Source organism: Corythoichthys intestinalis, chromosome 10, assembly GCF_030265065.1.
Source record: "Corythoichthys intestinalis isolate RoL2023-P3 chromosome 10, ASM3026506v1, whole genome shotgun sequence".
Taxonomy (NCBI): domain Eukaryota; kingdom Metazoa; phylum Chordata; class Actinopteri; order Syngnathiformes; family Syngnathidae; genus Corythoichthys; species Corythoichthys intestinalis.
The window spans coordinates 58,304,010-58,319,708 of NC_080404.1; the positions used below are offsets into that span (position 1 = coordinate 58,304,010).

General features: G+C 40.6%; 1 protein-coding gene across 1 annotated transcript in view; it reads left to right on the top strand.

The window, feature by feature from the left end:
• Nucleotides 1-511: 511 nt before the first annotated feature.
• herc4 (HECT and RLD domain containing E3 ubiquitin protein ligase 4) overlaps nt 512-15,699 on the top strand; it is a 36,104-nt gene continuing 20,916 nt past the window's right edge. The window contains exons 1-9 of the mRNA XM_057847949.1: nt 512-805; nt 1,388-1,651; nt 7,524-7,683; nt 7,778-7,854; nt 7,928-8,149; nt 13,571-13,661; nt 13,959; nt 14,600-14,730; nt 14,802-14,956. Coding sequence (XP_057703932.1) covers nt 1,426-1,651; nt 7,524-7,683; nt 7,778-7,854; nt 7,928-8,149; nt 13,571-13,661; nt 13,959; nt 14,600-14,730; nt 14,802-14,956 — 1,063 coding nt within the window. The 5' untranslated portion in view covers nt 512-805; nt 1,388-1,425. The remainder of the gene's footprint in view (nt 806-1,387; nt 1,652-7,523; nt 7,684-7,777; nt 7,855-7,927; nt 8,150-13,570; nt 13,662-13,958; nt 13,960-14,599; nt 14,731-14,801; nt 14,957-15,699) is intronic.

Consider the following 15,699-nt stretch of genomic DNA (forward strand, 5'->3'; position numbering starts at 1 on the left):
GTCGCTGGAAAAAAGATAACTACTACTACATTTTCTAATACCAATACCTATACTACTAATGTACAAATACCTGTGCAAAATTAAAGTAATATCGTGTTGAAAAGAATTTCTTTTGCAGATTCCTTCCGCCATGACTTAATTTACTCTGTTGTCTGTCAACTTGAACTTGTCACGCGCTTTTACTACCATGGGAATTTTTGACGTCTCCAGTTGAAGCCAACAATTTATGATGTGATTCACATTTCAATTGTGTTAACGCAAATCTGTACTCCCACATTTGCAAATGATCTTCATAAATTCACAAAATCGCAAATACAGTGATAGTGTGGTCTCATACAGAAGTACCTGAACAGTTAATGCGCATGCGCACCTCGCCCAGACTGGACTCGAACGTTGCCGACGCTTCGCGACATTTCTTCCTCGTCGTGATGTAAAGATTACGTCAATAGCGGAACTACCGCGAGTTTGCCTTCAAATTAAAGGTAGGCACGTTTGCCCCTGACTATACGAGCAGCAACAAAAATTGCACTAGGCGTGCATAGGGGAACTCGAAACGTTTCTCTTTACTTGCTAACATCGGTTGGAAGAGCATTACTTCATATTATAAAGCCTACTTCCAAGCGATGACTTTTGTACGCAAAGTATATTCGACAATGCTAGTTGGTGAATATGTCCAACTTGACGCGTATTACTCCCCCAGCAAGCCCCTAAACAGCAGTTGTTGACAGACAGGCTATGTGGAGTGAATCAACGTGACTTTGACAACACGATCTCAACAATAGCGTCATCAGCGCTGTGTACGTTGGTAAGATGTGCCGTGTGCTACATTAGCTTCAAAAATGCCGATGTTAGCGGTCTTTCCGAGGGACGCTTACTCTAAAACCTCCTGGGTTAAAGACATTAAGCCGCGGTGTGCCCAAATTTACGTGTGTAAGTTACGGCGCCTTCAGCAAGCATTACGATATGAAATATTCATGAAAAAGTTAAGGTGTTACTCTTTTATAAGGCTAAATGATACCGCTGTCGGGCTTTGCATCAGAGTAAGAAAGCGAAACCAATGCGCTAGCTTAATAGCATGTTAGCCCCGTGTTGTATTGGTTGAAAAACGCTGACTGTTTGATCTAATTGGCAACTACTACACATTTTAGTTCATAACAAGCGTCAGGCCGATATTGGCAACTCGCTTTCACCTTAATTTGGAATGTTAAACGGAAGTGTTCTTGTACCTGTGGCTAGTTTGACGTGTATATGCCGACGGTGTTCCTGTTAATCTTATCGTGGATAGCCTTGAGCAGTCGCGCAGTTATGTTGTTGCTTGATAAATATGCTTATTTTTGTGTCGTTTTGAATTGGAGCTGAATTCAAATTGTCATTCTTTGGCGCATAGGATCCCGCTGGCTTATTTAGCCACAAGGAAGGACCACCATGTTGTGTTGGGGCAATGCCTCCTACGGCCAGCTCGGTTTGGGAGGCATTGATGAAGAGATAGTGGTGGAGCCAAGGAAATGTGACTTCTTCCACGGGAAGCGAGTGCGCGATGTAGGCTGCGGACGCAAGCACACAGCCTTTGTGCTGGACGATGGAACAGTATACACGTGTGGCTGTAATGATCTAGGTCAACTGGGCCATGAGAAGTCCCGGAAGAAACCAGGTTGGTGTTTTCGTTAAATTTCCATAGGGAGGTTAGAGAAGGTTAAAAGTTCCAGCACACAGTGTAAATTTGAGAGTGAATCACAAGTTTCTACTCCTGTTCTATGGAGCTAGAACAGCCTCATAATGAACACACATTTTCGATGTGCAGTGGTACCTCTACTTAGGAAATTAATTAGTTGTGGAAGTAGCAGGGCTCCTGACTAACATTTTTTTTTACAGGAGCACAGTGGCCCCTAATTTGACATTTTAGGTAGGGGCGAACACTGTAAATGGACATGCTAAGTTTCCCTCTAATTTTCACAGTTTAACCGATACGTTCATAAATGCATAAGACTACAAAGTTATAAATCTATATTTTAGTCTTATCAATTTTGACATCAACCAGTATACTACTTCCAAATAGGGTTAACTTGGGATTTTTTTTAGGGAGACCCAGCTGTAACATTGATGCGGACTGTCCATTCATGCAGGGCCGGCCCAGGCCGTTTGGGGGCCCTAAGCAAAATAATGCCAAGGGGCCCGTATTTTTGGCCAACCATTTCGTCACAGTGTACTGTGAAACCCATACATGCATTCCAACCCATACGTCCATATTTTGTATATTAATCATATTTTGTTGCACTGCATACTTCAAACTTCTCACCCCAAATGGCATGTAATGACAAGAAAATGGATGTTTGCATGGATAAACGGCAATGCGCGCCGCATTATTCACGATGCTCTGTTAACAATGTATAAAATGAGGTTGCCAGATTGGGGGCCACCTAGTGGTCAGGGGCCCTAAGCAGCTGCATAGTCTGTGTATAGGCTGGGCCGGCCTTGGAATCTCGAGAATATATATGTATATATACACACAGTGGTATGAAAAAGTATCTGAACCAATTGGAATTTGTCACATTTCATAAATCATAAATCTCCATCAAATGAGATCTGATCTTTGTCAAAATCACACAGATGAAAAAACAGTGTCTGTTTTAACTAAAACCACCCAAACATTTATAGGTTTTCATATTTTAATGAGTATAGCATGCAAACAATTACAGAAGGGGGGGGACTAAGTAAGTGAACCCTCTGCCTAGTGAGGCTTCAAAAGCAATTGAAACCAATTTTTACCAAACAATTTAAGTCTGGTAAAAGCTGCCCTGCCCACTATAAAACACACACCTGGCAAGAAATGTCTTGAGAAGCTATGTCTGAAATGCATCATGGCTTGGTAAAAAGAGCTGTCTGACTCTGAAGACCTGTGATCAAGGATCGTTGATTTGTATAAAGCTGGGAAAGGATACAAAACCATCGCTAAAAGTCTGGATGTTCATCAATCGACAGTCAGAGAAGTCTACAAATGGAGAGAGTGTGGCAGTGTTGCTTCTCTCCCAAGGATTGGCCGTCCACCAAAGTTGACGCCAAGACTTCAGTGCAGAATACTCAGAGAGGTAAAAAAGAACCCTAGAGTGTCTGCTAAAGACTTACAGAGATCGTTGGCACAGTCCAATATATATGTGCACACATCAACTACTGTGTGAAACTATGGCCAAGAATGGTGTTCATGGGAGGACTCCACAGAGGAAGCCACTGCTCTCCAAAAAACAAAAAACAAAAACATTGTTGCTCGTTTAATGTTCGGAAAAAGGCACTTGGACACTCCACAGAAGTTTTGGCAAAATATTTTGTGAACTGATGAAAACAAACTTGAATGGTTTGGGACCAACACACAACGTCATGTGCGGAGGAAAAACGGAACAGCTCACCAACATCGACACCTCATCCCCAACATGAAGCATTGGGGAATGAGCATCATGATTTGGAGCTGTTTTGCTACCTCAGGGCCTGGACAACTTGGAATCATTCATGGAAGAATGCATTCAAAAGGATGTTTTGGTTAAAGTTTTTGCTACCAAAGGGGGGGGGGGGGCACAAAATATTAAAAATCATGGTTCACTTACTTACCCCCCCCCCCCCCCCTTCTGTTAATGTTTGCATACTATCCGCATTAAAATATGAAAACCTATAAATGTTTGGGTGGTTTTAGTCAAAGCAGACAGTTTTTACATCTGTGTGATTTTGACAAAGATCAGATCACATTTGATGGTGATTTTATGCAAAAATGTGACAAATTCCAAAAGGTTCAGATACTTTTTCATACCACAGTATACATATGAAAAAGAAGTTCAACAAAGCAGAATCTAAAGATAGTCATGAGTTTAAGTCAGGGGTCGGAAATCTTTTTGACCGAGAGAGCCAAAACGCCCAACATACAGTGCCTTGCAAAAGTATTCGGCCCCCTTGAATCTTGCAGCCTTTCGCCACATTTCAGGCTTCAAATATAAAGATATGAAATTTATTTTTTTTGTCAAGAATCAACAACAAGTGGGACACAATCGTCAAGTGGAACAACATTTATTGGATAATTTCAACTTTTTTAACAAATAAAAAACTGAAACGTGGGATGTGCAATATTATTCAGCCCCTTTACTTTCAGTGCAGCAAACTCACTCCAGAAGTTCAGTGAGGATCTCTGAATGATCCAATGTTGTCCTAAATGACCGATGATGATAAATAGAATCCACCTGTGTGTAATCAAGTCTCTGTATAAATGCACCTGCTCTGTGATAGTCTCAGGGTTCTGTTTAAAGTGCAGAGAGCATTATGAAAACCGAGGAACACACCAGGCAGGTCCGAGATACTGTTGTGGAGAAGTTTAAAGCCGGATTTGGATGCAAAAAGATTTCCCAAGCTTTAAACATCTCAAGGAGCACTGTGTAAGCCATCATATTGAAATGGAAAGAGCATCAGACCACTGCAAATCTACCAAGACCCGGCCGTCCTTCCAAACTTCCTTCTCAAACAAGGAGAAAACTGATCAGAGATGCAGTCAAGAGGCCCATGATCACTCTGGATGAACTGCAGAGATCTACAGCTGAGGTGGGAGAGTCTGTCCATAGGACAACAATCAGTCGTACACTGCACAAATCTGGCCTTTATGGAAGAGTGGCAAGAAGAAAGCCATTTCTCAAAGATATCCATAAAAAGTCTCGTTTAAAGTTTGCCACAAGCCACCTGGGAGAAACACCAAACATGTGGAAGAAGGTGCTCTGGTCAGATGAAACCAAAATTGAACTTTTTGGCCACAATGCAAAACGATATGTTTGGCGTAAAAGCAACACAGCTCATCACCCTGAACACACCATCCCCACTGTCAAACATGGTGGTGGCAGCATCATGGTTTGGGCCTGCTTTTCTTCAGCAGGGACAGGGAAGATGGTTAAAATTGACGGCAGCCAAATACAGGAACATTCTGGAAGAGAACCTGTTGGTATCTGCACAAGACCTGAGACTGGGACGGAGATTTATCTTCCAACAGGACAATGATCCAAAACATAAAGCCAAATCTACAATGGAATGGTTCAAAAATAAACGTATCCAGGTGTTAGAATGGCCAAGTCAAAGTCCAGACCTGAATCCAATGGAGAATCTGTGGAAAGAGCTGAAGACTGCTGTTCACAAACACTCTCCGTCCAACCTCACTGAGCTCGAGCTGTTTTGCAAGGAAGAATGGGCAAGAATTTCAGTCTCTCGATGTGCAAAACTGATAAACATACCCCAAGCGACTTACAGCTGTAATTGGAGCAAAAGGTGGCGCGACAAAGTATTAACGCAAGGGGGCCGAATAATATTGCACGCCCCACTTTTCAGTTTTTTATTTGTTAAAAAAGTTGAAATTATCCAATAAATTTTGTTCCACTTCACGATTGTGTCCCACTTGTTGTTGATTCTTGACAAAAAAATAAAAATTTATATCTTTATGTTTGAAGCCTGAAATGTGGCGAAAGGTTGCAAGGTTCAAGGGAGCCGAATACTTTTGCAAGGCACTGTATTTCAAAATGTGATTCCATGAGAGCCATACAGTGTGTGCATGTCTATGTGTGTGTGGGTGTGTATTAGGGCTGCAGCTATCGATTATTGTAGTGTCAGGGAAGCTCAAGTTTGAACTCCGAAACAAGTATCAACAGATAACAAAATGAGAATAATGAATCAGACAGCCAAGGATTGCCTGCTTCGAAGACTTTTATATATATAACATGGAATATCACGGGTACAGAATGATATGACCCAGCTAGGAGCTGAGATCACCCAGAAAGTACGATGAGCATTGACAAGTCAAGAGTTTTTATACCCGTTGAAAGGGCGTTGCTTATTGTATAACGACACCTTTTCCGGAGACACAAGCGAATACCATTTACGGCACAGGTGTCAAACCGATTCCAGAAAGGGCCAAGTGGGTGCAGGTTTGCTTTCCAACCAATAAAGAGGACACCTTTTCACCAAGTAGATCTTTTAAATGTGTAATCAGTTCAACTTTGTCAGGTGCTGCTTTTTTAAGCAGGAAGTTTATTGGTTAAACTCTCTGCGCGTTATCGGTTGGAACAAAATCCAGCACCCACTTGGCCCTTTCTGGAATCTGTTTGCCACCTGTGATTTATGGAAACAAGTGATGATTCCTTCCAGCAGAAACATAGGTGAAAGTTATTCTTGTCCAACTCTGGTGGTCTTTCACAAAAACATTCAGTCTGTCCTTGGAAAGGCCTGTTCTAAACAGGAATGCATGTTGTTGGACGAGAGGGAATCAAACCAGAAAAGGAATCATTCAGGGCATATTGAAAAACCGGAACATAGCAGATCATATTTGGGCATATTGTGATACCGTCTAGTCGTCAAGGCCATAAAAAAGCACACACAAAAAGATTACAAGCATACAAAATATGAAATGTATACTAGTTGTGTTTTAAGCATGAATAAAATTCTCTCACATTTAGTAGTAAATCGATAAACTAGTTAGTTCGAATACTCGAGTAGTTGGATTAAAAAGTTAAAATACCTGTGCCTCAAACGGTGTCCAAAAAAATCAGTGAGGATCTAAGTACGACGAAAGAACAATTGGCTAACTTACATAGCAAAAGTCTGCTAGCTTAAATGCTATGAAATGCTAACTTTAAAAAAAAAAAAAAATTATAATGCTCTTAACAAATGGTTCAAACACATTCCCACAAAAAACTAAATATACCTCAGTTTAAACTAAATTACGAATGCATTAACAAAACATTAGTTCAAACAAAACTTACCTTATGTTGGTCTTAACAGGGAGCAGCTGGATTCAGCCATGTGAAAACTGCTAAATATACCTCTCGCACAAACAAAAACTTGCTTAAACCTCATGTTGTCCTTAACAGGGAGCAGTTGCTTTTCAGCCAGACAAAAGTTATGTCATATTCTCTGTTTCCACAAGAGGGCAGTGCAAACAAAATGCAAACTTTTAAAACAAACCATTACAACACCATTTTGATTAAACGAATACTCGAAGCAGAAAAATTTAATTCAAATCGATTTACTCGTGTTAATCGATTAATTGTTGCAGCACTAGTGTGTATGAGTGCGTATGTTTGAACTAATTGCCTAAATAATCGATAGCTCCTGTAAATGGCCCAAAATCAACAGGAAGTGACCCTTAAATGCCCAAAAATGAAAAGGAAGTGACAAAATATCAATGGGTAATGACGTGAAATATCCTAAAATGAACTCATTGGCTGGCATCGGCTGCCACTGATGGCCATAATCGTCCAATCCGCTTAAAGTGGGAGGAATGGCTGCAAACGTTCATTCGCTGCCACCCTCTCCCTTCGAATGGATTGAAAAAAAACAAGCACATTGGGATAACGTTTAAAAAAAATACTGGAAAATTGGTCTTGAAAGTCCTTAAAAAGTGCTATAATTTGGCCATGAAAAAGGTGTTCGAACGAACCCTGACAAATGGATAGATGCACGAGTGTTTTTGTGAAGTATCTCACCCGCTAAATGTTTTGGTCCTCCATTAGAGCAGGTTGTGGCTCTGGATGCTCAGATCATTGTAGCGGTGTCTTGCGGAGAGTCACATACGCTTGCCTTGAATGACAGCGGACAGGTTTTCTCATGGGGCCTAGGCTCAGATGGGCAGTTGGGCTTAAACAACTTTGAAGAATGTTTTCGTGTGCCTAGGTATGTTTCCATTGTTTTAATATGCTAATGAACTAGCAAGGATTTTTGAAAAATGGATGAACGATCCTATCCTTTTTGTCTCTGAAAATGGCAGAAACATCAAGACTTTGACTGATGTTCAAATCACTCAGGTAGCCTGTGGGTACTGGCACTCACTCGCACTTTCAAAAGGTAAGCGTGGTTTGACATGTACAATTATAGCAAGCGCAGTCTTCCTGATTTATCTTGATTTGGTTCCCCTCAGGGAGCCAAGTTTTCTCCTGGGGTCAGAATCGATACGGACAACTCGGGCTCGGAGTAAATGGACAAAGCATTTCCACACCCCAAATTGTCCAGTCTTTGCAGGGCATTCCTTTTGCTCAAATAGCAGCAGGAGGAGCTCACAGCTTTGCCCTCACTCTCTCGGGAGCGGTGTTCGGTTGGGGTCGGAACAAGTTCGGTCAGCTGGGTCTCAATGACAGCAATGGTGAGAAGAAGGGAATTTTTGGGATGGTTTACTTTTACGTTGATTCGTATTGTTATTATCTAGACCAGGGGTCGGCAATCTTTAACACTCAAAGAGCCATTTCGACCATGTTTCCACAGAAAAGACAACACTGGGACCCGTACGCAAATATTTACACTTGAAATTATTGTCAGCTCGACTGTATACACAGTATAAATGTATATGTATATATATGTATGTATGTATGTATGTATGTATGTATGTATGTATGTATGTATATACGGTACTGTGCAAAAGTTTTAGGCAGGACACCTGCCTAAAACTTTTGCACAGTACTGTATATTTTTATTGTATTATGTATATACAGGATATACTGTATGTATATATTTTCCCCAAGTGGAAGCTTCCATGATCCTAATAAATTTAATAATTAAAAAAGAATATATATATAAGGCCTGTTTAAAATTTTTAATCGAGTTAATTACAGCTTAAAAATTAATTAATCGTTATTAATCGCAAATCAAACCATCTATAAATATGCCATATTTTTCTGTAAATTATTGTTGGAATGGAAAGATAAGACACAAGATGGATATATACATTCAACATACGGTACATAGGGACTGTATTTGTTTATTATAACAATAAATCAACAAGATGGCATTAACATTATTAACATTCTGTTAAAGCGATCCATGGATAGAAAGACTTGTAGTTCTTAAAAGATAAATGTTAGTACAAGTTATAGAAATTTTATATTAAAACCCCTCGTAATGTTTTCGTTTTAATAAAATTTGTAAAAATTTCAATCAAAAAATAAACTAGTAGCCAGCCATTGTTGATGTCAATAATTACTTGCACAATGCTCATGGGTGCTGAAGCCTATAAAATCAGTCGCACCCAAGCACCAGCAGAGGGCGGCAAAACTCCATAAAACACAATTAACATGTGGGCATTTCACTGTACTGTCATTTAAATCTGTCTGAGCCGGGCATGTGCGTTAATTGCGTCAAATATTTTAACGTGATTAATTAAAACAATTAATTACCACCCGTTATCGCGATAATTTTGACAGCCCTAATATATATATATATATATATTTATATATATATATATATATATATATATATATGCACTGCTGGCCAAAACTATTGGCGCCCCTGCAATTCTGTCAGATAATGCTCAATTTCTCCCTGAAAATGATTGCAATTACAAATGATTTGGTGGTAATATCTTCATTTATTTTGCTTGCAATGAAAAAACCCAAAAGAGAATGGAGAATTTTTTAAAATCATTATCATTTTACACAAAATCATAATGATAAATCATTATCATTTCACACAAAACTCCAACAATGGGCCATATTAGCACCCTTTGAAAAATCATGTGATACTTCTCTAATTTGTATAATTAAAAGCACCTGTTACTTACCTCTGGCACATAACAGGTGGCAATCACTAAATCAAACTTGCAGCCAATTCAAACGGATTAAAGTTGACTTAACCTCTATCCTGTGTCCTTGTGTGTACCACGTTGAGCATGGAGAAAAGAGAGAAGACCAAACAACTCCGAGGACTTGAGAAGAAAAATGGTGAGGAAGCATGGGCAATCTCAAGGCTACAAATTCATCTCCAAAGACCTGAATCTTCCTGTGTCTACCATACGGAGTGTCATCAATAAGTGTAAAGCTCACGGCACTGTGGCTAACCTCCCTAGATGTGGACGGAAAAGAAAAATTCATGAGAGATTTCTACCAAAGATTGTGCGGATGGTGGACAAAGAACCTCGACTAACATCCAAACAAGTTCGAGCTGTCCCGCAGTCCGAGGGTACGACAGTGTCGACCCGTACTATTCATCGGCGTCTGAATGAAAATGAATGAAAAAGGACTGCGCTAGGATATCCAGGAAGACCCCACTTCTGACCCAGAGACATAAAAAGCCAGGCTGGAGTTTGCCAAAACTTACCTGAGAAAGCTAAAAAAGTTTTGGGAAAATGTTCTCTGGTCAGATGAGACAAAAGTAGAGCTTTTTGTGAAAAGGCATCAAAAAACGAGGCCTTCAAAGAAAAGAACACTGTTTTCACAGTCAAACATGGTGGAGGTTCCCTGATGTTTCGGGGTTGCTTTGCTTCCTCTGGCATTGGACTGCTTGACCGCGTGCATGGCATTATGAAGTCTGAAGACTACCAAAAAATTTTGCAGTATAGTGTGAGAAAGCTGGGTCTTCCTCAGAAGTCGTGGGTATTCCAGCAGGACAATGACCCAAAAGCACTCGAAAATGGTTTGAGAGAAAGCATTGGAGACTTCTAAAGTGGCCAGAACTGAATACCATAGAACACCTGTGGAGAGATCTGAAAATGGCACCCTTCAAATCTCAAGAGACCTGGAGCAGTTGGCCAAAGAGGAATGGTCTAAAATTCCAGCAGAGCACTGTAAGAATGTCAACCGGAAGCGGTTGTTCGCCGTTTGTCCAAACGTCGTGCTGCCATTATTAGGCTGAGGGTGTCAATACTTTTGTCCAGCCCATTTTTGGAGTTTTGTGTGAAATGTTAATGATTTTTTTTTTTTTTTTTTTTTCCATTCTCCTTCGTGTTTTTTCATTGCAAGCAAAATAAAGATTTTACTACCAAAGCATTTGTCATTGCAATCATTTTCTGGGAGAAATTGAGCATTATCTGACAGAATTGCAGGGCTGACAATACTTTTCACCATCAGTGTGTGTACAGGGGGGAGAACAAGTATTTGATACACTGTCAATTAGAGGTGTGCAAAATTTCCGATTCTTAGATTATTCGCGATTCGGCCGTGGAAGATTCAAGAACGATTCACAAACATCCAAATTCCGATTATTGAAATATGCGAAGTAAAGCGGAAGTACACAACACTCAGCGCGCCGCGCGGTCTTCGGGTCGGAACGGAGGGAGAGTAGCTAAACATCATGCTTCCCATTACCCGGCCCCTCGGGTAATGCCAATGCTCAACTTACAGCTCTAGCTCAACTCATGCAACGAGATAAAAAAACACAACAACATACCTGACTGCTGCCGAAAAGCTGCTACAAGTACGGTTACGGTGGATATCATTTATATAGGACTAGATGCAATATAGATTTGGTAGTGTTAGCAGCACATCTACAAAAAGCTAGATACGGGCGTTATAAACGGCCGCCATCTTAAAGCAGTACACTTCCCTGCAAGGCTGTTGTAGCGAACCTTCCAAGCAAACCTAATTAACTTTTTATCTAAAATACTCCTAAATCGGTAAAATATTGACTTGAATCTATCTTTAAAATAGTTATAAAACTTTCACATGTCGAAAGTAGACAAAAGGGAAATTATGGAATAACGGGAGCAATTTTAACAAATGTAACGGTTGATTCACAACATTAAATTAATTGAATGTAGTTTAAAGCTGCTGATAGAGAATGGGGACTGGAGTTTTTTATTTAATGTTATTTTTGTATATTTGTTTACTGCTATATGTCAACTTGATACTGAAATAGTAGTGTGGTTTAGCCTGAGAGTATTTTTGAACAATTTTGGAACTAATGTACAAAACATTAAAAAAAAAAAAAGGAGGGGGGTGCATCAATAATCGTTTTATAATCGAATCGGAGCCTCTGAATCGTAATCTTAATTGAATCGTTAGGTGCCCAGAGATTCCCAGCTCTACTGTCAATGGGTTTTCCCATTGGCAGTGTATCAAATACTTGTTCTCCCCACTGTATATATATTTAATTTCACTTAACAAAGGGGGTTTACCTCCTTTTAGTAAGCAGAATATATAATCACTTTTACACACTTTTATTCATAGAACACTCTCGCAGGTTATGTATTCACCAACTATGTAAAGTCACGGTTGCCACTCGGAAGGTGTACCTACAAGTCTTTTCGCCTGTGAATGGCATGACCTGCGTGAGTGTTCTGTTAAAAAAGAAAACAAAACAGTGAGCCTTACTTGATGTACCTACTAAGGGGAAGATATTAATATCAAATATTCATTTATTTAAAATAACACTGAGCCGCATCAGAGGGTTCAAAGAGCCACAGGTTGCTGACTCCTGATCTAGACCTTGTGTTATTCCAAATTTTAGACAATTTGTTTATAGCCATAGATTACACATGAAGTATAAATGACCTTCATGTGTTTTACAAAGTATCCAAATGGGGCATTTTTTAGATGTCTGATAATGGAGAAAATGTTTAAACACAAAAAATGACACAGCTTGCGAGCACAGCCTTTGTGTAACACAGTCGATCACGTCAAATGTGTACACAGGTAAAAAATAACAGGCACACACTCTTTAAAGATTTGTCTTTCAATTCAATTCAATTTTATTTGTATAGCCCTGAATCACAACAAGGTTGTCTCGAAGGGCTTTGCAGAGGCAATATGATACACAATCAGAAATGGCAAATGAAGAACAAAGATGAATAAATAAAGTTTAAGTCCTGGGTATCCCCCATCTTTAGACCCTCCATATCGGCAAGGAAAAACTCCCAAAACTCGGGAGGAAAATGAGAAACCTTGGGGAGTACCACAGTCAGGAGAGATCCACTCCCAGGACGGATAGACAGGAAGCCTGCTAATGGGAATTAGCAGGCGAAGTTACAGTCCGTAACGATGCAGTGGAGTAAAGGAACAAGAAGTGGTCCATCTAGCCAGATGAGACGAGGGTAGCAACGAGGACATCCATCCAGCCAGGGGTCCGGACAGTCAGGAGGCTGCAGCTGAAAAATAGCCCCTCCCCAGAGGGGAGGGGGGAAAGGGGACACCGGGTGACTAGTGATGAAGAGACTAGACAACTAGATATTAGCATTGGAAAATAGAAATAAAGTAAGACAAGTGGTAGGTAGAGTGAGAGAAAGGAGATAGAGCTCAGTCTTTCCTTTAGGTACACACAAGTCACGGCCTATGAAGGCGAGCACACCCGCATCTGGTGCTGGCCTGTGTGTCTGGCTAGAGTGCTTTATTTTCAGCTTGGGCTCGCAGCGTCACCACCAGTTCTCACACGTTCGCCCAGAGTGCGCTATTTTCGGCTCGTGTTTTCGCCGTCATCGCCAGTGCCCGCCCACGTGGCGGCCACACGTTCGCCGCTAGGTGGTGTGTCCGCCTAGAGTGTTCGATTTTCGGCTCGGGCTCACGCAGTCCTTTGACGTCACCACCGGTTCTCACGTCGTGCGCCATTTTCGGCTCGAAGACAGCAGGAGCCAAACGGCAGATTTAAAGACTGAATTCTCGTCATCCGCGCTATGCCCTAATTGTTGTATATAGTTGAATCATCTCAATATACGATTTTAATTCCAATTAAGATTTCTATCTGGATTAAAATTCCATCTGCTTTTTTTCTTACGTGTTTGTGTGTCCACATTTTTTTTTAACCCATGAATATTCCCAGTCACCTGTCACATGCGTTTTTGTGTTGTTTTTTTTTTACCCAGACCGATCTTTTCCAGCCCTGCTGAAGTCGCTCAGATCGCAGAGAGTGATTTTTGTCTCCTGTGGAGAAGATCACACAGCAGCCCTGACAAAGTTAAGTTCAATTCAATTCATTCTCACATTGTGACTCTGGAGTTATGAGAATAATGGTACCGAAATCAACTATTGATTAACTCATTCGATGCCATTGACAGCGATAGACAATAAATCTGAACTGGGATAGCAAGCTTTGAATGATCATGTTTGCCTGATATTGATTGGATTGGACGTCCATCGCTGTCAATGGCAACGAACAGCAGGGCCAAGAACAAAAAGTGGTATTTGCTATGTGGCAAAATGGATTTTGGTTTGTCGCATTTTTTTGGGGGGGGGATATGTGGCATTTTTTAGGGTGTATGGCAGCCACTCATGTTTTTTTCTGCCATTTAATATGAATGGAAAATTTGGACATACATAGCCGTTAATGGCATAGCCTGACTTGGGTGTCGGTTAAATGTCAATGCGCTCTAATGTAAACTGTATGGTCAAAAATCACAGACACACGTTTTTCTGGCATTTAAAATGAATGGAAAATTTGGATGTGCGTAGCTGCCAATGTCATGGACGTGCGTGGCCTGCAAAACTGCCATATACCCTAAAAAATGCAGCATACCCCCCCCCCCCCCCCCCCAAAAAAAAGCTACAAACCAAAATCCATTTTGCCACATACACAAAAAATGCCACATGGCAAAATTAATTTGGCCACATGGCCAAAAAATGCCACATGGCAAAATCATTTTTGCCACATGGCAAAAAAGATGCGACATGGCAAAATTAATTTGGCCACATGGCCAAAAAATGCAACATGTCATAATCCATTTTGCTACATGGCAAAAAAAGATGCCACATGGCAAAATCAATTTTGCCACATGGCAAAAAAATACCACATGGCAAATACCACTTTCGGTTCTCGCCGTCGTGGTTATCGCTCCACGTTGATGGATAACTTGGTGGCACCAGAAATTTGAGAACCGGTGTCGCTGATTCTACAGGAAGGGGGCGTCTTTACATTCGGAGCGGGAGGATATGGTCAGCTAGGGCATAGCTCTACAAATCAAGAAATCAACCCAAGGAAAGTGTTTGAACTCATGGGAAACATTGTGACGCAAATTGCATGTGGAAGGTCAGACCGCTCTCTCTGATGGAAAGCCACGTGTTTTTCAAACTTGTTGAAACGACATTTTGTGATTAAAGACAGCACACGCTAGCTTTCACACCCTCGTGCGGAAAGATGGACTCATTCGGTCTGGGCGGGAACGGGCAACTTGGGACGCGCTCTAGCTGCAACAGAAAAAGCCCAGGTCCCGTGAAGGGTCCCTGGATACTGTCTGCTGAGTCGGATGATACAGGTGAGACTCAGTGGAATATGAGTAATGAAAGTAAGATAATGTGGAAAAAAATTGGGAGTGAGTTTTACCAAATACTCTGTTGTATGATGACACCTCAAGTTTAACTTCATTGCACTATTAATGAATTAGAAGAATGTCTGAGTCATGTTTGTCCACGTACAGAAACCATATTAAAACAAAATATTTTCCCTGCTTGAAAAATCTCCAGGGAGCCACTAGGGTGGCGCTAAAGAGTCGCGGGGTGCTGACTCCCGGGCTAAAATAAAATAAAAATGCAAATCGTTCCAAAACTGAAAAAGCATCTCTTTAAATTATGCAAAAATAAATACTCTCAGTTATTGAATGACTTCAGCCTAGGGCTGAATCAAAAAAAAAAAATTCCTGATTTGAAAATATACTTCAAAAAGTGTTAGAAATACTGTATTTGATAGTTCCCACTGTGTATATTCACCATCATTTTCCTAGCCAGGACTTGGCTTTGGACAGGGTTTGTCTTCTTTTTCTCATAATGTCAGTTGGTGGTTTAGGCGCATTATCTCTACAGCACCCTAGAGTTAAGGAGGACTAACTCTGACACGAACACAGTATATGTCGGAAAATACTCATGTGACTCTGAGACCCCCAATTTGGCCAAATTTCAAAATTGTCCTATATGCACGTGTGATACATCATTGGAAAGCTAAAAATCTCAATTTTTCGGGGGAAGAAAAATTTTGAACGGGAGGGCATTTAGAAAAAAAAAA